Source organism: Nyctereutes procyonoides, unplaced genomic scaffold, assembly GCF_905146905.1.
Source record: "Nyctereutes procyonoides isolate TBG_1078 unplaced genomic scaffold, NYPRO_anot_genome, whole genome shotgun sequence".
Taxonomy (NCBI): Eukaryota; Metazoa; Chordata; class Mammalia; order Carnivora; family Canidae; genus Nyctereutes; species Nyctereutes procyonoides.
Genome location: NW_026575125.1, coordinates 42,811,842 through 42,835,518, shown reverse-complemented (window position 1 = coordinate 42,835,518; position 23,677 = coordinate 42,811,842). Strand labels below are relative to the sequence as shown.

The following is a 23,677-nucleotide window of genomic DNA, read 5'->3' as shown; positions in this document are numbered from 1 at the left end:
TGATCAACTTCCACTGGCAATCTGGATTCTCAAAAGGCATAACCTTTCCAATTAATGTGCATTTATACACATATAGTGGAAGATAATTTTGTAAAATGACCCATTATACTGCAGATGTTATCCATATATCTTTTTCAGAGTCAAAATAATGTTTCCACACAAACAGTGATGCTGGCGGCTTATAGTTTAGATTAAGGTATTTAAGTTTTAGAGCCCATGATTTACTTCTTTTTTTTTATTATTTACTTCTTTAATGGTAGCACCTTGGCTTTAATTCACTGGTTAAAGTCTGGTTCTCAATGGTCCTACGCCCATTCAATCACCTTTTCATCTAAAGTTTTGACAGGGTTATTTTATTTTCTTCAGTCTGTGTGTATAAGCAAATTGAGAACGTATCAGCCATAGAATAACAGGGTCAACCAACACATAGGGAAGATCTACTCTTTAATGCTATGGGGACACAAAAAAAGAAATACATATTAGATACAAAAGAACCAGAGAATAGAAACAACCATGGAAAGAATCACATCAACCACATGCCCAAGGTCACTCAGCTAACTAATTTGACATGCTGACAGTGAAGCATTCAAGTAAGGGTATCTTGATTGTAGCCACAGATGAAAAAACTAGAGTTCAGAGCTCAATTTATGGGTCTGGAACTCAACCCAGAGAAGAACAGATACCAACATGAAATGGTGGTCACCTCTGAGGAGGGGAATGAAAGGGCACTTTCACTTTTTACTCAAGATGCTTCTGTATTATCTTTGTAAGATCAATATGTAATTATGTATTACTTCTGTAATTAAAAAACAAAAAAGCAAAAGCCAGGAGAGAAGATAGAATCTCAGAGGGAGAGAGTGTGAAGAGAGAGAAGGCAAAAGAATATGGGCAGAATTAGGGGGCAGAAGAAAGCAAAAGCAAAGAAGCAGCAGGAGAAGCAGGCAGAAAGAGAACTAGGAAAGTACAATAACTCTGTGGCCAAGGGAGGGAAGTTTCAAAAAGGAACTGAACTGTCAACAGAACCAAAAAGGGAAAAGGGGGAGAACAATAACATGGCAGAACAGAATTCAGATCTCAAAGAGGCTACTTACACTTCACAACCTTCTCCTTATATCATGTCCCTCCATTTTTGAGAAAAAGTGAGGCCCCAAAAGGTTAGGTGGCTAGCTGGACAGGTGCTGATAGCTGGGGGTGAGGGGACACAGCAAAGGGCGACCACAAAATATTTAAGGACAGGCTAGTGAATGGGTCTGGTGGAAAGGAACAGAAGATACCAGGAGAAAAGGGGGATAATTGGATAAGTAGTACGTGGAATAGACAGGAAGAGAGGAACAGGAAGAGGCAGAAGGAAACAAAAAATAATACCAATTCTCTGAAGCTGTATAACTTGCTTCCCTTTTTGTTTGGGTTGCTAGATTGGGAGGTCAGGGGAATCACTTAAGAGTACCTGGGTGTCCCCAGAACTCCACCCTTGGCACCTTTCCCCTCTCACACTATACACCTACCCTAGGCTCCATGTACCATTTATACATGAAAGAGTCCCAAAAATCTCTATTTCTGCCCAAGCCCTCTCCTAACCCCCAGACCCAGAAGAGATAAATCTTTCCTTAGATATCTATAGACATCCAAACTGAAATGCCCCTCACCACAATTCTACTCCTGTTCCAGTGCTGTCTCAGTAAAAAGACCCCACAGGATGATTTTAGGCAAATTATTGATCATCTTTCATTACATCTTTGTGAGATGAAAAAAAAAACATTTGCTGGATGACAGTAAAGTCAGAGTCACAGCTGCAAGAACAGCCTTACCCAATGAGTGTCCATTAATGGACTGTCAGCAAGCTGCTAAGTTTTCAATTAGCCCCATTTGGCTCTATGTCAAGTGTACCAAACACTTGTAGGTGACCCCCAATAACACCTACCTCCTTGCGTTTGTGTCCTTGTATAAACCCCTTGCCTTGAGTGTGATAGGGATCTATAACTAGCTTCTAGTCAATAAAATACAGCAAAGGTAATGAGAGATCACCCCCATGATTAGGTGCGTGTGTGTGTATACACATACACACACACACAGCATTCCCCCCTCTTATCTATGGGAGATATGTTCCAAACCCCCAGTGGATGCCTGAAATTATGAACAGTACCAAACCCTATGTATACTATATTTTCTCCTATACATACATACCTGTGATAGTTTAACATATAATAAGAGATTAACAATAAAAGAACAATGATAACAATATACTATCATGAAAGTTATGTATACGTACTCTCTCTCTCTCTCTCAAAATATCTTATTGTACTACACTTACCCTTTTTTTCCTATGATGACATGAGATGATAAAATGCCTATGTGATGAGATGAAGCAAGGTGAATGGACTTTCTGCTTTCAAACTGAGGGTATCCTGGAAAACTGAAACCATGGAAAGCACAACCACAGATAAGGGGGGGGACTACTGTATATGGGGTTCCTTCTTGCTAGCATGACACAGACTTCATCCCTTGCTGGCCCTGAAGCAAGCTGCTGTGCTGTGAAGTGCTGATGGAGAGGACCACGTGGCAGGGACCTACAGGTAGCCTCTGGGAACTGAGGGCCTCAATCCTCCAACCACAAAGAAGTAAATTCTGCCAACGGCTACATAAACTTGGAAAAAGACGCCAAGCCTCAGATGAGATTGTGGTCTCAGCCAACACCTTGATCACAGCCCGAGAGATTGAGCAAAGGACCCAGCTAAACCACGACAGACTCATGACCCGTGGAAACTGTGAGATAAGTGGTACTGTTTTGAGCTACCAAATTTGCGGTCATTTATTATGCAGCAATAGAAAATGAATATACCAAGTAATATTTTATTAATTACTTAAAGATATTTACGAAATACATGATAATGCTAAACCTAACAAGAGGAACAAGAAATAAAAAGTTAACTACATTAATGTTTAAAAAGAGTAAAAGCCAAGACAGAAAGGGTTTTGTTTTGTTTTAAGAAGAAGAAGAAAAAAAAGAGAGACACATACTTGGAGATAAAGGAGGCCTTGGGTTCATTATGAGCTCACAGTAAGATGCAGCTACCAAAAACCCAATGCTACATGAGACCGTACTAACAAACTATAATGTACAAAACAAAAGTAGAAGCAGTCTTACTGTGCCATAGGAACTGGTCAAATCAAAATAATATTTCCCGCATGCCTCCAAGGCATTAGGAAGAATAGAGGGACATACATGTTCCTGTCCCTCGAAAACTTTTTACAGTACCTGGGGAGCTAAGATAAACATTAAAAAGTCCAGTCATAATAATTTGAAAACCAGTTTAAGACAACTATAGAAAAAATGTTATAAAGCAGGCATTAGAATTCATCTGGCAATTGGTTAGAGGTGTTAACAGAAGTAGGAGACAATACATCATTACCAATATTATCATTATTGTTTTGCCAATAGAATATAAAAGTGAATGTACTCAACACTGGGATTCAATTTCACATTACTAAATGCAAGCACTTTTAATTTTGAAAATACAGAGGTAAAAAAAAATTCAGACAAGCTCTGCTATTCTGAAGGCTTTTTAGTGGCAAATAACATTATGTTTTACAGATAAGTAAATATGGGCAAAGGAGTACCAAATAATTGGTTTATGATTACAAATCAGTATGTCGATTGCACTAAGAAGTGGATTTTCTCTTAAGTCTAGAATGCTAGTGAAAACTCACATAGCCTTTCTTGATTACGATGGCTACTTTTAGCCAATGTGAGGTTTTCACTAAAAGAATCTGAAATCCTGAGTCATCATTTACATCATTTACTCTTCTCCCTCCAAAGTTGATCAGGAGTCCAGGTTTGTCACTTCTGGGACGCTTGGGTGGCTCAGGGCATGATCCAGAATCGAGTCCCACATCACGATCCTTGCGGGGAGCCTGCTTCTCCCTCTGCCTGTCTCTGCCTCTCTCTCTGTGTCTCTCATGAATAAATAAAATCTTTAAGAAAAAAAAAGTTTGCCACTTCCTCCTTTGTGATGTGTCTCACATTTATCCCTTCCTTTAAATCCCCAAAATCAACACCTTATATCCAGACCCTTGAAATGTTCTGCCTGAATCTCTTTCAGCAATCTCCTAACTAATCTCCCCATTTGCGGTATCTGCCTCCCATCTGTCTTGCATAGTTCTAACTATGGCATTTTCTGCTCCAAGCCTTTCAACTGCCTCCACTGCTTACAGAATGAAGTATAGATCTCTTAGTTTGGGGGCCACAGTTGGTTTCAAGTGCTGGCTCTATCGCTTCCTAGCTATGTGACTTAGAACCTTCTTGCTCTCATTTGTTAAGTTAGGATAATACCAACTGCCTCATATGTCCTGTTTTTTCTGGATCAGTCCCTGTCTATACTCCTACCGCATGTGATTAGCACACCACTTTAATTCTCAGAAGTGTCCTGATTTTGACACTAAATCATTCAGTCAATAAAGGATCATTAAAAGGATTTATTTTTTAAAGATTTTATTTATTTATTCATAAGAGACACACAGAGAGAGGCAGAGACACAGAGGGAGAAGCAGGCTCCACACAGGGAGCCCAATGTGGGACTCGATCCCAGGACTCCAGGACCACACTCTGGGCCGAAGGCAGGTGCTAAACCACTGCCACCCAGGGATCCCTCATTAAAAGGATTTAATGTGGGGATCCCTGGGTGGCGCAGCGGTTTGGCGCCTGCCTTTGGCCCAGGGCGCGATCCTGGAGACCCGGGATCGAATCCCATATCAGGCTCCCGGTGCATGGAGCCTGCTTCTCCCTCTGCCTGTGTCTCTGCCCCTCTCTCTCTCTCTCCTCTCTGTGACTATCATAAATAAATAAATTCAAAAAAATTAAAAATAAATAAATAAATAAAAGGATTTAATGTGACGGTGCACATAAATTTAACAGGTCTGGCATGATACTTTTTCCCCATTCCCTCAAATGTACCTTATACTTTGCTGCCTGAAATCATTATCTCTAACATCAGCAACTACAGAAAAACCTATGCCATACTACATAGTCTATCTTAGATGCTCCCTCCTCACCTCTAACTCCTACGGTAGGATAAACCTCTCTTATAATGTATATCGAACACTAGCCTGGGTCATGGTAATTTGTGACCATGTTTTAAGTGCCTCGGAGACTAGCTGTGGGGAAGACAGTGTCTGCTTCTGTTTCCTCTTAGTTGCACACGATACCTAGTAGTGTCCTCCACACAGAAGATACTCACTAAATGACTTAAACTTAGAAATAACCCAGATTTTTTGCCATAGAATTACATTCACTTCCAGAGAATTCACTCCTCCATCCACTGTTTGCTTAAGCCTCTGCTTTTCTTTTTCCCCTGATATCATTTCACTTGCTCATCAGTACCGTCATTAGAGTACCAAGGGGACTCTAATAGAAAGCTTTCCTCTTTCCTACCTGGCCATAACCCTGATTGCCTTGCGGTGACAATGGAGGAGGAATTCCTGGAGCAATGGACCTAGGAATACAGAATAACCAGGAGCACAGCCCCTTCAGCCAGACCGCCTTGGACCCAGGCTCTTTATCAGTTACAAGCTCAGAATCCAGGTAAAGCACTTGGGAAAAAGTATACAGTAAATAATTGATAAATGATAGCTATTCTTTTTCTTTTCCCTTCCAGTCAAACCAGAATGCTTTACAATGAAGTGAGGCCTCTCAGCAACATCCTCTACCCAGGACGGCCAAGTACAGGCTCTCAGCAGATACCAAGTCTAGCCCGCTCACAGCTCTGTCTTCTCTTTCTAGGAGGTCTGATTTCTTCTCTCCCAGTTCCTCCCCCATTTATGCCAAGTCCAAGCTGGGGCCATTTCTAGCAGCTTCTCTGATCACAAGCAGGGATAAGAATCTTCCTGTTGGGTTCTCTAAGCATAACATTCACATCCAGGTTCAGGTTCGACCTCAAACCACACTCCAGGCAACTCCTCATTCTCTGTATTTCCACAAGCAGAAAATCTCTCAAAAGTTACACTAGTTACAGGCCCCTTTGTTCTTTTTTTAAGATTATTATTTATTTATTCATGAGAGACACAGAGAGAGAAGCAGAAACATAGGCAGAGGGAGAAGTAGGCTCCATGCAGGGAGCCCAATGTGGAACTCGATCCCAGGACCCAGGGATCACCACCTGACAAGGCAGACACTCAACCACTGAGCCACCCAGGTGCCCCAGCCCCCTCTTCCTGTATCAATTTACAGCCTGAAATAACTTAGCCTTTCTCTTTTCTCACAATTGTTCCCACCATTCCAGTCTCTGCCACCTGCCCAATTATATATTGTATACATACAATTATACATCCAAGAGTAAAACCTGTCTTGCTTCTTAATCCACTGGCTAAAATTCCAAATATTAGCAAACCAGGGTCAGTTAAGACAAGCTAGGGACTCTGGTCTCTAAACACACAGCTGAATAAAGGAATTATTCAGTATGACAAACCTAGAGGACATTTTACTTCTCATATCTCAGGCAAAAGTAGTCTTTTTGTGGGGGAGTGAGCTAAAATGAGCTTAAAGCATTTGAGGAGTTAATCAAAACTTCATTACATAAATGGAAGGCAACTTATATCTTCTTCATTTCAAACATGAGACTATACTTGCGTTCCTTGTCAGGACCTTAGGAAAAAAGCTTCAGAAATTGTAGTCTACCATTCACTCATATTTAAACAAGTTAAACAAGAACAACAACTATTTATACAGACATGAAGACACTTAATTATTTAATTGTGACCTAGAATACAATCACCGTGCAACTTAGGTATTAAAATACCCACATATCAAAACTAACAACATAATTAAAATTACTTCATCAACAAAAAGAAAAACCTAATAAAATCATGATTTTTTTTTTTACCTAATTTTCTCTCACTTAGTTCCTTAGCATTAAGCATTAATAAAACCACAGCTCCCCCTAAGCTCCCTGGCCATGATGATTTCCTGGCAGCTTGCAGAGGCCCCCAATCGGCCCGGACTTTGCCTTCTGTGCTTCAGACCTAACCTCTCACCTAAACCATTATTACAGCTTTTTATTTCTTAGTATAATAGCATCAAGAAAAGACTCAAGTGAGGTACACGTTTTATTTTCTTTTTTTTTACAATTTTTTATTTATTTATGATAGTCACAGAGAGAGAGAGAGGCAGAGACACAGGCAGAGGGAGAAGCAGGCTCCATGCACCGGGAGCCCGATGTGGGATTCGATCCCGGGTCTCCAGGATCGCGCCCTGGGCCAAAGGCAGGCGCCAAACCGCTGCGCCACCCAGGGATCCCTATTTAAATTTTCTTATGGAAAGGCATTATAGCTTGTTGTAAACGAGTCAAGCTGTATAGAAACGTATCAAATGGAATTGCAAACCCTCTAGCCCTGCCAACCCCCAATCTCCAAGGTAACAACTGATAACTGTTTCTCATGTCTTGTTCCAGAAAATGTCTATGCATATGTAAGTATACATATACACAAACTCATATCTACCCTTTAGCTCCCCTTTTCTTTCCGTTGTACAGATGGGATCATACGATACCATTCTGCACCTTTTTTTTCCACTTAAAATGTATCTTGGACACCATTCCCTATCATTATATATATATAGATCTCTTTCTTAATGAAATGCACAGCATTCCATTGAGTGTATACATACACCATTATTAACATAACCAGTCTCTCATGATGGACATCAAGACTGTCAATAGTGAAAGACGAACACAATGAAACAACATCTTTGTGAAAAGTGACTTTTATGTGGTTCCTTTTTAGACTAGATTCACTGAGACAAAAGAGATACACATCTTACATTTTGATAAGGACTTCCAAACTGCCCTCCTAATGGGCCCTAACAATTTATACTCCCACTGACACTGCACAGAAGGGGGCTGTGAAATCAATCACCCGGCCTGAAGTTCCTGTAGCACAAATAGGGAACTAGGTATTTAACACAAAAATAGCAAAGCACTGATGAGTTTGTTACATCTTTTATTTTAAAGCCTCTAGAAAACCAAACACCACAGTTGGTGGCAGCCACACCTCACTGTAATTAACTTTGCCCTCATACAAATGCAAGTTCAGAGGATGCTCTTCCTCAGATTAACTCAGGTCCTAAATAATGAATTCCTTAGGTTTGGAGATTTATTGAGCGAATTCAGCATAGAAGAGAAACCTACACTGCTCCTGGCAACATCACCCACAATTACCTCTAACATCAGGAGCGCTACATAATGGTGTGATATGAGGTGGTTTCCACTCACCCATAATTAGTTAAAGTCACTGGCAACGAAGGCACACTTTGAATATGTAAAACTCAGTATATCAGCATATTCATGGTATGGGATAATACCACGATAGAGAGGTTTTGCTAGTTTAACAAAGAATCGGGTTTTTTTTGTGGTGACAGTCAACATCTCTAAGCATCATTGTGCAGAATCTAGTGGATCACATTTGGAACAACACTTGTTTAATATTTTCTTTTTTTAAAAAAGATTTATTTATTTATTTGAGAGAGAGATTGAGAGAGTGCAAAAGAGCACAAGTGGGAGGGAGGAGTAGGCTCCCCACTGAGCAAGGAGCCCAATTCGGGGCTCAGATCCCAGGTTCCTGGAATCATGACCTGAGCCAAAGGCAGATGCTTAACCAACTGAGCCACTCAGGTGTCCCTAACATTCTCTATTTTGCAAAACACCTTAGCATATCCTCCCTCATTTAACTTTCATGGCAATCCTGGTAGGAAGGCAAGGTAATTATTACTCATAAAACAAAGATTCCATGAACACATAAGTGTGTGCTGGGTACGCTCTGCTAGGTAGTTGGTATATGAAAATGAATGAGACCCTCCTCTCATCCACTGTTGCCCTGCCCCATTCCATCAATCCCCAAAGCCTTCACATTGCATTTAGGATACTTAGTAACATGGCCTAAAAACCCTGTGTGACCAGAGTCTGCCCATACTTCCAGTTTCATCCTGTGTCTCTGGATATCTCAATCACCATCATTCAGACACAGTGGACCACACTGGGTAAGAATCTGGGTTCTTGCCCCCTCAGGGACTTCTGCTTCATTTCTTCTGCCTGGGATGCTCTTCCCCCAACTCTTTGCCTAGAGCTCCTACTCATCCTCTGGTGTCAGCTGAACCTGTCACTTTGTCCCAGATCCTCTTCCCCAGTAAGCTGTGTTTTATATATTATTCTTTTTATAGGACTTTACTTCCTAGCACTCATATTTTATAATGCAATATTTGTGTATTTCTTTGCATTCCAACTCCCCTACACGACTACAAGGCTTAGAGGGCAATAATCATGACTTTTGTGTTCACTGCTATAACCCCAGCACCTGCCCAATGCAGTGCCTGGCACACAGCAGACATGAAAACAAAAGTTCTGAACAAATACAGCCAATGCCCTCAAGGGGTACATGCTATAGTGGGGAAACATATGAAGAAGTAGAAGGCTAATTTTACCAGAGGATGGGCCAGGTTTCAGGAAAGACTACAGAGAAGAAATGACTCTTACCTGATGGCTCAAAGTAGACAGCTGCCCCAAATATAACCTACTGAAATGATCTAGGCCATCTTCTCTGACTGCAGACAGAGAAGAGCAAGAGCTGTGCAGTGTCTCTCAGACTTTTGGCTTTGATATCTGGGTGGATGGTGGTTCAATCATTCAATGGAGAGAATGAGGCTCTCTCTCATCATTATTATCTATTACCAGGGTACAGAACCCAAGGAAAAGAAGGCCATAGCAGAGTTGAAAATTTGGATAGTGGTGATTCCTCTACCCACCTGCCTCTCACCACTCTCAAGCTAAATAGGAAAAGCTCATGATTTCAACCTAGGAATATTCAGTGCTAAGTCATAGATGGCCACAGGCCATGCCAGGACAAGGGAGGATGGTGGAAGGACCAAAGGCTTAGCACAGACAGGGCCAGGAGGCTACTCTTCATCTGAACACTTACTCTGACCAGAAGATGTCAATAATGTGATTTAATGTAAGGAAGTACTGAATAGTCTATCGTATACCTAAAACTACTAATATAACACTGTATATTAACTAGGGTTAAAATAAAAACTTAGCAATAATAATAATAATGTAATTTAGTGTGCTTTGCTTTTTTGCATGGGAGCCAGAAGAAGGGAAGAAAAAGATTCAGTGTCCTGAATATCTCACATGCTTAGTAAGATCTATTTCATTTCCACTGGATAGTCCCTTTCCTGGATTTAGTTCTAACAGCTCTATGTTGCAATTTCTGGGTTACTCTTCATGGAAGTAGTCAGGGCAGAAATTCTAAATAAATATAATAAAATGCTACCTAATGCTTGAATGGTATTGGGTTGAAAAGCATCAAAATATGCCATTACTAAGGGGGTTACCTCATCCTATTAACTCCTCAACAGCTTCTTTGGTCTGGCCACAGGTCTATAAATACCCAGGGTATTAGCAGAGGTAGGAAAAAAAGGAGAATCTGGCATTTGCTGCCACCCAGAGTGAAACTCTCTAGTCCCTTCTCCCCCATCCTGCCACACACAGAGCATCATCACATGAAACAGGAAGCTTTGAATCATAATTCTGGTTAAAACATAACCTATAGTTTATTTCAAAAATGTCAACAGAGGGATCCCTGGGTGGCGCAGCGGTTTGGCGCCTGCCTTTGGCCCAGGGCGTGATCCTGGAGACCCGGGATCGAATCCCACATTGGGCTCCCGGTGCATGGAGCCTGCTTCTCCCTCTGCCTGTGTCTCTGCCTCTCTCTCTTTCTCTCTCTGTGACTATCATAAATAAATAAAAATTTAAAAAAAACAATTAAAAAAAAACAAAAATGTCAACAGAGTGCCAGGAAGAAAAAAACACACTCTAGAAGCCTCACCAAAAAAAAAAAAAAAAAAAAAAAAAAAAAAAAAAAAAAAACAATCCTTTGGGGGGGGAAAAGCCCTTAACTTTTCAAAGTAGCAATAATGTGTAGTAGAGAAAGACTAACATTTATCAGAAAATTATAAAATAGCCAAGCCAAGGGGAGACAGCATAATTGCAGTAGGGCTAAATGGGCAGACAGGCTGGCAGAGTGAGCCCTAAGCACTGATTATCAGGAGCCTGGGCCTTGTCTTGGCTTGATGCACCATGTGACAGCTGTGTGACCCAGAATCAGTTTCCCTAGGCCTCAGTTTCCTCCTCTGTAAGATGAGATGTTTGAAATGGATCACCTTAAAGGATCCTTTCCAGTTTAAAAACATCCCTTTAAGAGTACATTGATTATTTTTTCTGCTGCAATTATAGTACAATCAGAACAGCTTCAACAGGTGAGTGTTTTGGTGATTCTCATTCAAATCTGAGAAGCAAATATTGTCATACCCTTTCGCATATTTTAATAGTAAAGGTCAACATTTGTAAGTGCTTAACAAGTGGCAGGCAAGGCTCTGTATGTATTAACTCATTTCATCCTCCCAATAATCCCATGAGTAGGCAGGATTATTATTAGCCCATTTTACAAGTGAAGAAGGTGAGGCACAAAGACATAAAAATAACTTGCCCGCAGTTAGCAGTGACAGCCAATATACAAACTCAGGGAGTCTGTCTCCAGAGGCTACACTTGACCCCTCCCCTCCATGAGACAATGGAGACTTTCAGAGTTTAGGTACCTTTGGCTACCACCTGGAGGCACTGGGTTTGAATTCAGATGTATCAGATTCCAAGGCCCATGGTCCTTCCACAGCTGTATGCTTGATAAAGAATGCCTGGCTTTTAGAGATGCATTTTCTGAAAGAGTATTTTGCCCCCTACCCATTCCCCCCACCTTTTCTGCCTTACTTAGGAGTTGTAGGGGGCAATAATGAAAAGGAACCAAGAACACCTTTCTTGCACCTGCCATAGGTGAGACACTAAGCCAGATAAAGAGGAAAAGGGGAGAGGCTCGATGCTCTGCTTCCTTACTCCCGCTCTAACGACATGACTTTTGTTTGACAGGCAAGAGCAGATGGCTTTTCCCAATTTTTGCACAATCTCCCTGCCTCTCCCTGCTCTCAACTCCCAGAAGAGTTTCTGGAGTCAATAGGAGAGATGGCCAAAAATCACAAGAATACTTGAGGAAGTATTAGTAGCAAAAAAAAAAAAAAAAAAAAAAAAAAACCAAAAACAAAACAAAACTGCACTGACCAAACCCCTTGGGGTCTTGCGTTCTTTTTTTAATGTGGGGGGGGCACAGAGTGACTGAAGCAGCTTTCTAGAAGCCCACAAAATTCACTACTTTTTGGTGGCAATATTACTATATATTGCATTTTCCAATAACTTATTTTTATTATAAAAGTAGTGCATGCTTGTATAAAATCTAGAAAATAAAAGAATGAAAAAGGGGAAAAAATAAGTGCATCCTACTACCTGGAGATAGCCACTTTAATAACTTTGGTTCCTTTCCTTCCATATTTGTTGTCACATTCACAGGCATATATGTAACATGTAAACACATATAACCCCACACTTAAATTAAAAAGACAGAAATAGAATAGTCACATATTTTTCCATTGTATCGTGAAGATTTTCCTCAGTGTGAGTCTTGACATTTAATGGCCAGATATTTTACTGTGTGGACCTGCCAAAACTTACTCACATTCCCCTACTATGGAAACTATGTCTTCAGTTTTTCAGTATTATGAATACGACAGTACGTAATGCTGTGCACACAATTGGAGATTTCCTTCAGAAGTTACACTTTTTAAAAGATTAGCAAGGAATCCATGTTATTTACAGAAAAATTGCAAGATACATATAAGTAAAACTAAAGTCAACTGTAACTTCTTTAACGCTTTCTTGTACATCCCCTCAGATTTTTTTTATAAATTTATTTTTTATTGGTGTTCAATTTGCCAACATATAGAATAACACCCAGTGTGATTTTTCTTTATATTATACATACATGGACACAAACACAGCTTAAAATGGGGGTCATAGTATTAATTAAAAAATAAGTTAACTAATAATAGTTACCACATTGATTACTGACCACATGCCAGGCACTATGATTTTCTCATACTCCCAACTACCCTATGTATTAGCTCCACTGTTCTCAAACTTGTCTAACACACTGGAGTCATCCAGGGAGCTTCAAAACTCCTTAAGGCTGCAACCAGTCCCCAAAGATTGAGGACTTTAATCAATTGGGCTTGGGAGGGTTTAAGAGATCCCCAGATGATCCTAATGGGTGTACAAGTTGGGAATTATTAGGTTCACTGCTATTTTGTCCCTCTTTTACTAAAGTGGGAGCTGAGGAATACCCACGTGAGAAACTTCCCAACATCACACAGCTGATAAAGCTGGGATTTTGGGGCACCTGGGTGGCTCAGTTGGTTAAGTAGCTGCCGTTAGCTCAGGTCATGATCCCAGGGTCCTGGGATTGAGCCCCACATCAGGCTCCCTGCTGGGTGGGCAGCCTGCTTCTCCCTCTCAAATGCTTGTGCTCTCCTGCTTTCTCCTTCTCTCTCTCAAATAAATAAAATCTTAAAAAAAAAAAGCGCTGGGATTTCAATTCAACCCAGAGCCCAGACTTTTTCTTTTTTGAGTATGGTTGACACACAATGTTACATTACTTTCTAGTGTAATACAGTGAGTCTACAAGTCTATACATAATGCTGTGCTCACCACAAGCTACCATCTGTCACCATGCAAAGCTATTACAATACCATTGACTATATTCCCTATGCTGTACGTTTCATCCCCAGAGCCCAGACTTTTAACTATTTATAATCTGGTATCTGCTTCCCCCACCACCACTCATACTATCATATTATGGACCTATTTTCTATGTTAATAAGTAGAACTTGACATTATCCTTTCTAGTAACTACACTATTCCACTGTATCACTACTTCAGAATGCCAGTGCTAACCAATTTTTCCCACTATAGAAAATGCTGCAATGGATATCCTTATTGACACACCTCTATGCACATTCTTAATTACTTCCCTGGGACAAATTCCAAAAACAATGCTCGGTCAAAAGGTAAACATGTTCTTTTTAAAGCTTGTGATAAACACTGCCAAACTGACATTCCCAACAGAAGTATCTAAGAATGCCTGTTTCCTTGTGTCCTTGCCAACACTGAGTTTTGTCATTTCGTTTTAATCTTTGCAAATTATATTGGAGAAAATGGTATGTCATCTTAAATCTCCTTTCTTTACCACTAAGAACATTTTTTCACATTCACTGGCCATTAAGATTTCTTCTTTTAAGTATTTTCCTATTCCCATCTTTTGCTAGTCAAACACTTAGAATTTTTCCCATTGCTCTGTAAGTCTACGTTTTAAAAATAATGAGTCTTATTAGGATTCCAGTTTTCTCATTAACTATATGGGTTTTGGAGGAATTTAAAATTTTCATATAGTTGATTATATTAATCTTTTATTATTTTACCTTTGACATTATGCATACAAATACCTTCCCTATCCCCCAATTATATAGCCTCCTATTTTTTTAGTTCCATTATCATCTTTTTTAAAAAAGTTTTAATTCTTTAATGTAGCAGTTCCCAAACAGGATTACACATCAGAATAACTTACTTTTTTTTTTAATGTTCAGGTCCTAAAACTGAATCAAAATTTGGGGGTCTGAGACCTGAGCAGGCACATTTTTTAAGGCACCATGGAAAATTCTGAGGTACCCTCTCCTTTATTAAGAAACACTATTTTAACACTCTAAATTTTTATGGGTGTTCTTTTTTCCAAATTACCTCAGCACATTTTTTAATTAAATAAATCATTTCATGAATTTGAAATGTTTCCTTTATCCTGGTTGGCAAGCTCCATGAGAACAGAGACCATACCTGTTTTACCAACCAGTGTACCTCTAGGGCTCAGCACAGTGCCTAGTGCATAACTCATACCTAATAAACAATAATTGAATAAATAAATAACATCTGACAACACATCTCCAACCTCATCCCACCTCAAACTGGCTAATCCTCTTGTCAATAATTTCTTGACCATTAGACCAAGAAAACTGATGGTATTAATGATGACCCTGAATTATAAAAAATATTAAATTACGCCCAGTAGACTGTTTTTATAGGAGCCAGGAAATGTGTTAGAGGGTTTCACCAAATGAAGTCGAAATAATAATGTTGGCCATGTTTAAGAGGTACAGGAATTCTGATAAAATTCTCCACAGAGGAGCTAAATAACATTGACCTGAGAAACAAAGAAGACTTGGCTTCAGGGCGCCTGAGTGGCTCAGTGGTTGATCATCAGCCTTTGGCTCAGGTTGTAATCCCAGGGTCCTGGGATCGAATTCCACATCAGGATCCCCACAGGGAGCCTGCTTCTCCATCTGCCTATGTCTCTGCCTCTCTCTGTGTCTCTCATGAATAAATAAATAAAATCTTTTAAAAAAAAAGGGGGGGGAAGAAGACTTGGCTTCCTCTAGTTCTTAGAGTTCCTCAACTAGCTCCAGAAACTGACTCAGAGCTTCCCTGAGCTGAGGCTAGACCCACACATTCCCTCTTCCATGAGCCAATGGAAAGAAAAGTAGAATAGGGAGCCAGGACATCTGGGTTTTAGTCCTGTCACCACTACAAACCTGTTTGAGCATAGGCATGTCACTTAACCTCTGGGGTTGAATTAGATGTATTCTAAGGATCTCTTCAGATCTAAACTTCCACAGACCCAAATGGTCCACCACAGGGCAGGGCTTTCAAGGGCAACCTAAAATTCTATGTCCTGAGTGCTTTGCATATATTAATCTTCAACATGATCCTATAAGGTGAATTCTATTATTATTCCCATTTTACAAAGGAGGAAACTGAGACACAGAGAGGTTGAGGGACCTGCCCAAGGTCTCACAGCTACCAAGTGATAGAACAAGTGATAGAACCAGCAGAGTTGAACCCAAAACTATATTTTTAACTATTATACCACACTGCCAGCCAAACTATCGCTATACTGTGCTCGTCATTGCAGAGTTTGCACAAACAAAGAATAAGTTGCAATTACTTATATGGAACACTCCCCTCTTCACTAATGCTCGGAAAATTCAGTTTTATGCCAATGTCATTTTAAGCAGATCCCATTTCAGAGCCCGAGATAGCAAAATACATTATTTATTAAGAAAATACAACATTTTCTTAAGAACTGGCATCCATTAAACTGTTTTTATTAGAAAATAAATAAATCATTAACTACTAATGATGTTTCCATTAAACAGAGAAAAAACACAAGCTCTTTATGCATCATTAGGAACAAAACTTTCAATCCCCGCCTGTACAAACTTCAGTTCCACACTCCCAACCACTATCTTTTTTTTAATTTTTATTTATTTATTTATGATAATCACAGAGAGAGAGAGCAAGGCAGAGACACAGGCAGAGGGAAAAGCAGGCTCCATGCACTGGGAGCCCGATGTGGGATTCGATCCCGGGTCTCCAGGATCGCGCCCTGGGCCAAAGGCAGGCGCCAAACCGCTGCGCCACCCAGGGATCCCCCAACCACTATCTTTTAATCATGGACCTGACAGCCCACAGGTGTTTCAAGCAGAAGAGGCCAAACCCAAGTCAAGACACTAACTTCCCACGATCTCCATGCCCTTCTGACCACCTCCCCATGGTTCCCATCCTGGTGGCTGGCACCATCAGCCCCAAGCACCCAAACTGGAGGTTCAGCCTGGGCAGTTCCCCCCACAACCAGTCACAGGGCATTTCTAGAATTTATCTCCTGGATCTCTCACCTTTGCTGCCCCTGCTTCTGCTGAGACCCCCATCTCTTTCCCTCAACTACTCTACCAGAAGCCTTCCAACCAGGTCCTGGCTTACTTTCTCTCCAGCTTCAACTCCACCTCAACACTGCTGCCAAAATAATCTTTCTAGAACAAAATCTGATTATGTTACTTCCCTGTTTAGAATCTTTGTCTCCAGGATAAAGTGTAAAATCCTTCCTAGAACATACAAGGTTCTTTATTATGTGGGCCCCAACTACCTTTCCTGCTTCATCCGAGGTCATGGCCCACACAACTCACACAAGGAACTAACTTGGAAGTTTTCAAACAGTACTTTTCTGTCTGCCCAGAATGCAATTCTCTCGTTTGCCCATCTGGCAAACTCCCACTCATTTTTTTTAGATCAGCTCAAAATTCAAAATTCGACATGGTTTTCTCTGGGCTTCCGTCACATTTTGCACCTCTCCCTATTAAAATACTTATTTCAACCTAATACAACTATTTGTTTATATGTATGTCTTTCCCATAAGGCAAGGGACCCTCTAGGGCTCTGTACCTTTTGCATCTCAGTACCATATTTGTTGAATGAAAGAATGTCTCGGGATTTAAATAGGAATTTCCAAACTGCACCTGATCAATGTCCACTGTGTGCATCAAAGCAAGCAATACAGGCCAAATCCCATTTCAATGAACATCTTCAAATTGACAATCCTCCTACATCAAAAATACTTGTTAACATTTGTGTGCCTTCATACTTGAGGCCAAAATCAACAGGAGACGGTTTTATTTTTATTTTTTAAAGATTTTATTTATTTATGCATGAGAGACACAGAAAGAGAGGCAGAGACACAGGCAGAGGGAGAAGCAGGCTCCCTGTGGGGAGCCCGATGTGGGACTCAATCCCAGGACCCCAGGATCACAACCTGAGCCAAAGGCAGATGCTCAACCACTGAGCCACCCAGGTGCCCCAACAGAAGACAGTTCTAAGAGATACACTAGACAACCAACAAACCTACCTGTTGAATACTTATGGCTATTCAAGTTCTTGCATATCCTACTCCATCTAAGTGATCCTTAACCTTTTGTGAATCATTGACCACTTTGGGCAGTGTTTGCCTATCATTTCTTAAACCCACACTCCCTTTTGAGAAACAAAAATCCCACATACCCCCAGAAATTCTGATACTCTCCCAAAAGGCACAATCCTCAACCCCACCAAAAATTAAAAAATAACTTAATATGTGGGAGGAATCCCCAGGTTTCCAAGAGATGTAAACCCATCTCTTGGGAGAGATCACTGAGTTTTGCTCTTGGGTAGTTCATAGTATTCAAACAAGCATTTTCCTTCTATCATCAAATATAAACATTGTAACATTAAATATGCTTTAAAGTTTTTATTGGGAAGAGGAAGCCAAGGAGGTACTGACATCTGTCTCTCCCACCATGGATAACCTTATGATAGGAATTTGCAGGAAACAAAATGAAAAACACTAATATGAAAAAAAAATCCTGTTTACTCATGTATAACCCCACAAGCACATGCTCAAACAGAGGGAGTTTTTTGAAAATGCTTCTGGCATTACTTTTTCCTGCTACTTCCCTCCTCCTCCCCCTCCACTTCTACTTTAAAATACATTAAACTTCTAGCTAGCAGAAACTTCTTTTAAATTAATATACTTTGTCCTTGTGAAGACAAAGGGTTAAATTAAAGAAACAGCTGGCTGCCTGCCACTGGCTTGGGGGATTGGGTTGGGATGGAGGATAGAGAAGGAGGAAAAAAATAGTTAAAGAAATAAGTGCTAATTTCTTACCCTGCCACATGGCCATCTTGATCCTATCCTCTCCCACGTTGGGAGTCACACACTCAGTTCCTCAAATTCCTCCGGTTTTGTGAGGAGGCTTGAATGGGATGTGTAGATGGAACAGCAGCAGCTGTGTGGCCTTGTCACGTAGCTCAAGCCCTGAACCTAAAAATGTGAACAGAAAAATGAATACCTACATTAATAAAAAAAAAACATTTCAAATCCCTAAAAATTACCTCCTATCCCTCTTTGAACCTCTCTTTCAATGATATGCAGACATGGGTAGTGTCAAGTTTTTCCCAGCGAGGTATTGCTTTAAAAAGACAGAATGGAAAGATCTAGAGTCAGTTATTACTGCCACTGAGTGCTGTCCAATTCTGCATGAATCACTGGATCTTCAGTAAATAGGTTTCAGAATCTCAAAGGATGGGTGGTTGAATGAGATAACCATTTAATGTCTTTCCTATCTCGAAGTTCCACAGGTTGGGGAATGAAGAGCAACATAACATCCAATGGCCCCCCACCCCCCAACGCCAACTTTACATTTAAAAATTAGTAGAAAGGGGAGCAAATTTTGTAATACTTAATGTTTTTAAATCGCCCCCATATAGGAATGGAAAAGAAAGTTAGTATAATTTAAAAAGTTAAGAGCAATGCCCTTTGGGTCATGGTTCTTCCTCTCTGCTTCATTATACTTTTCCACACTTTGCCAATGTCCTATAGGAGGCATATATTGCTTTTATATTCAGGGTATAGAAGAACCAAAGACAAAGAAAAATGTACAAAGAGAATACTAATTTAAGTACAACCAAATTAATTATGCTGATTCCTAAATTTAAAACATCAGGGGGATCCCTGGGTGGCTAAGCGGTTTAGTGCCTGCCTTCAGCCCAGGGCGAGATCCTGGAGTCTCAGGATCAAGTCCCAGGATCCAGTCCCACATTGGGCTCCCTGAATGGAGCCTGCTTCTCCTTCTGCCTGTGTCTCTGCCTCTCTCTCTCTCTCTCTCTCTCTCTCTCTCTCTCTCTCTCTCTGTGTGTGTGTGTGTGTGTCTCATGAATAAACAAATAAAATCTTAAAAAATAAATAAATAAAACATCAAATTCGGTCTTAGGACAATACAATTTGCAAGGATAAGAGAGGAGCTAGGAATGGGAGAAAAAAATATGACTACTTAGTTTGATCCAGAGACTTAATATATTAAACACTGTGCTGTCCACTTAAACAAGGTCTTAATTAATGAACTGGTCTTCCTTATTTAACATACAAACTATCTGCTTTGTCTAAGAAAAAGTCCTCCCCTTTTTTTGACTTGGTCAACATGAAAGGAGATTTCTATTTCCATAGTTTTTATACCAGCAACACCTCCACCCCCAAAGCGAAAGCGCTAACGCACACATACTGAAGAATATTATGAACTTGAGAGTCATCATTTTGGTCTTCCTTAATGTTTTTTTTTTTGGGGGGGGGGTCAAGAGTGTAAATGTCACCGATAGAGACAAAACAACGCTTTGGATAAGGAAAGGTTCGCAAAAAAAGAAAGGTTCCAAGAAAAGTTAGGAACTCACAAGTCCAAGGATGAATTCACCAGGAAAAATCGCTCCAATGACTTATCTCGAAGCCGGGACAGTTTTGGTCTGCCCCCCTCCCTTATTTCGCATACAGTTAAGTAGTGATCCGTGCCTCGTGAGACCAGGAGAAATTTAACATCTCTGAAGTTAAACCTGGGTAGCTGCTAATAAAGGTATGAAGTTTACGTAAAGCAGATTCTTACTGGCTTTTTATGCTCCACGCTTCTGAATTTCCCTCTAATTCGGGGTAGCTTACACTGACGTTATTACACGGGCACACGTACAACTTCGCTTGGCACTCCAGGAAACTGATTTGCTCTGAAATGTTAAGAAAGGTAAACGTGCATCAATGTGAAGGTAAGGCTTTCCCCTTCTAGGTTAAGGCGCTCGAGCGCAAGCCTGGAAAGTCTAGAGAACTAGCTACACGCGTTAAGTAGGTGGGGGGGGGGCGCAAAACTCGTAGCAACGATTTTTCTGCGAGTCTGCGGTCCACTTCGCTAAGACCCACACAGATCTGCGAGTCCAGAGCAGGAGGAAGAAGAACGGGGCCTCGACAGAGCTTCACCAGCCAAAACCACTCTGCCCAGTCCTGCAGCCAGCCTCCCCCCATTCAAAAGCGGGAAGGGCTTGGCGCCGCTCCGCGAGAAAACTTCGCTGGGACCGCACAGGGACCCTGGCTCGGAGAATAGGGCAGGGCTCCCGGGAAGATGCCGCCCTGCACTGGCTAGAACTAGCCGGTCTAACTCCTCCGAGTGCCAGGCGGCGGCGGCCGGGCAAGGGGAACCCCCATCTCCGGGGGGGGGGGCCGCCAGCGGGGAGCGCTTCCCCTGTGTCGGGGCGCTCAGGGGGTGCTTCGCGGGTGAGCCGGGGACCAGCGGCCCACGAAAGACCTGTTGGGGAAGGGACAGCCCATCTGTCTTTACCTGTCGCCGAGGTGAGGGGCGGCGGAGCCCGTGTCGGCCGCCGGCGGGCCGAGCGCTCAGTCGGCTCCGGCGTCCAGGACACCAAGCCGAGCTAGCTAGCGCCCCACGTAGCCGGCAGAGCTTCATTCACAGACCAGCCAGGAGGAGGGGGAGTGGGCGCGCAGCTCATGTGACAGACGCCTCGCAAGTATCGGCCGAGCACAGCCAATGTCTGCGCGTGCGCACCCTAGCCGGCCTTCTCCCGGCACCTGGGTCTAGCCTGGGCGGGGGCTGAGGCGGCCCGGGAAGGCGGCGGAGGAGGAGTTTCCGCGTGCGCAACCGCAGTTAGGTCGGCCCTGCTCGCTGCCATATTTAACGAGGACCGGGCGGGTCCTGACCCGGTGCGGGCCGAGCCTATTTGGTTTTTTTTTTAATAATAAATTTATTTTTTATTGGTGTCAATTTGCCAACATACAGAATAACACCCAGTGCTCATCCCGTCAAGTGCCCCCCTCAGTGCCCGTCACCCAGTCACCCCCACCCCCCGCCCTACTCCCCTTCCACCACCCCTATGCTCCGTTATGTTTCACAGTTTGCAGCCTGGGGTACGGTTCTTTGGGATTTTATCCTTAGAATGAAACTGTCCTGAGTTTCTGGCCCACGGAACAGCTGGTAGTAGTCTAATACTGATTACATTGGCTCGCATGTTTTGAACCTCTAATTATGTGCCAGGCACTGTCCTAAGCCCTTAACTCATTTTCATCTCATTTAATGGCAGCAATAACTGCACTGGGGTACTTACTATTATTTTCCACTTTTATTCATGAGAAAACAAAGATTAAGTCACTTGCCCGAGCTCACATAACAGGAGTAGACAGAGTAATCAAATATAGTGATGCTTTTAACAGTCAACTCGACCCTCATTGCGGTGCTGGATAATCTACACCGCAGTTTTCAATATTATCTCCGCTTTAATAATTACTAAACAGAGGCTCAGAAAAGCAAACATCACAGGTCTCGGTAAGTGGTAGAACTGAGAGTCCAACCTACCTCCACTTGGGATTGGAAAAAACAGACCCTCATTTTACAGAAGAAAAAATAGCCCTATGAAGTGCTCTGACTTACTAAGGTGAACCAGATAATTAGTTAGCAGAACTGAGACCGGAACCCATATAATCAATCCAGGTAAATCTAAAAGTCAGGCTTTTTGACCATTGCAATGAAGAAGACCACACACAAGAGAAAGCATGGAGCATCCCACCAAAGAAAAACAGTCACTACAGAATTTGAGGGTACGGTGGAGTTTAGATAAATTTTTAATGAAGGACTGTTTTTGGTAAGTGCAAAGCAGGAATGTGTGAAGAGGCCAACATCAGGTCTGAACTTTGAAATGAACCCAGAGACCTGTTTCCTTGGGAACCACAAAGTAAAAATAGATGTGGAATGTTGTGTCCAGATACCCCATATCCAAAGCTCTGCACCTGGATAGGATATCAAGACTGTCTCTTTGTGTCCAAGAACCTTATGTCCTCCAGACAAATGTGGGATGTTTTCTTCTCACTGGCATGATTTCAAGCAGCAGTCTCCAATAGTCTGTGATTATAGAGAACAAAGTTTCTCAGTGAATAAAAAAAAGGTGGTGGTCACTCAAAGGGGATGGTTAATCACTTTAAAGCTGCAGTTTGTCTTTAGGGGAAATATTGTTCCCTGTAAAACTTGCAACTGACTTTATCTGTGTCTGTTACTCCAGCCTGATGAATGGCCATATTTTTGCTTTCTCGGTCCAAGCTGATTTTTACTTTCTCGCCTGGTAGCATTTAGTCCCTGCCTTCAGGCACTCACAGTGTAATAAGTGGATGACTGGGTGGGTGGAAGAGAGCCCCAAGTAACTAGAAAGAATCCAGGGGAAGTTATTCTGAGTCCTCTCATAAGGGTAAATCCAAGTGGAGATGGTAACTTGTGCGAAGGAAATCACATATAAAGATATGTGACTAGTCCTGTGTGATTGAAGCTTAGGGTAGGGAAGTGTTAGGGAGATACAACCAGAAATTCAGGCCAAATTTTGGAGGATCCTGAATGTCTGACTGAGATTTTTACTTAATTCAGAAAATGACTGATAAGGAATTAATGTTTTTGAGCAAGGGAATCCCGTTATTGGAACTCTAAGAGAATCTGGGGTAATTGTTCAGAGAGGTTCATTTATTTGTTTTGTCATTTCAGGATAGGAAAAATCAGCGCTTAATTGTAGATTGAGCAGGAAGAGCTGCTGGTGAAACAGAAACTGAAGCGGCAATAAAAGGAGGGGATAAATAATGGAGTAAAATTCGTGGGGCATAGAAATGAGATGTAAAATAGAAACTATATTGGAAAAAAATGCCTTTTCCTCTGAGACAAGAAAAAGAAAAGTTGAAGGATAGCAATCTGGTCGAAAACAGACTTGTCATGAAGCTACCTCTGTAGAGCCAGCAAATATAAATTTATTTGGAACAGCTTGGGCAAGAGTGATTTATGTCGAGTTGGAAATGGCTGCAGTACACATTCATTACCACTTGGTGTCGCCACTGACTGACGACGGGTTGGAGGACTCCCATTTGAGGACTTCAGGAGTACATTTCAAAAAAGGAATATTTCACTTTATGTGAATTTCAAAACAAAACAGATATGAGAGTGAGCTCTGGACCCATACTGTCAGGGCTCAGAACTAATCAG

General features: G+C 41.5%; 1 protein-coding gene across 2 annotated transcripts in view; it reads right to left on the bottom strand.

Moving 5' to 3' along the window:
* CLCN5 (chloride voltage-gated channel 5) overlaps nucleotides 1–21,178 on the bottom strand; it is a 152,948-nt gene extending 131,770 nt beyond the window's left edge. For both annotated transcript variants that reach the window (XM_055337977.1, XM_055337978.1), the window contains exons 1-3: nucleotides 20,990–21,178; nucleotides 20,270–20,384; nucleotides 18,505–18,660 (exon numbers count right to left, since the gene is read on the bottom strand). In XM_055337977.1, the coding sequence (XP_055193952.1) occupies nucleotides 18,505–18,520 (16 nt within the window). In that variant the 5' untranslated portion in view covers nucleotides 18,521–18,660; nucleotides 20,270–20,384; nucleotides 20,990–21,178. The remainder of the gene's footprint in view (nucleotides 1–18,504; nucleotides 18,661–20,269; nucleotides 20,385–20,989) is intronic.
* Nucleotides 21,179–23,677: the final 2,499 nt, after the last annotated feature.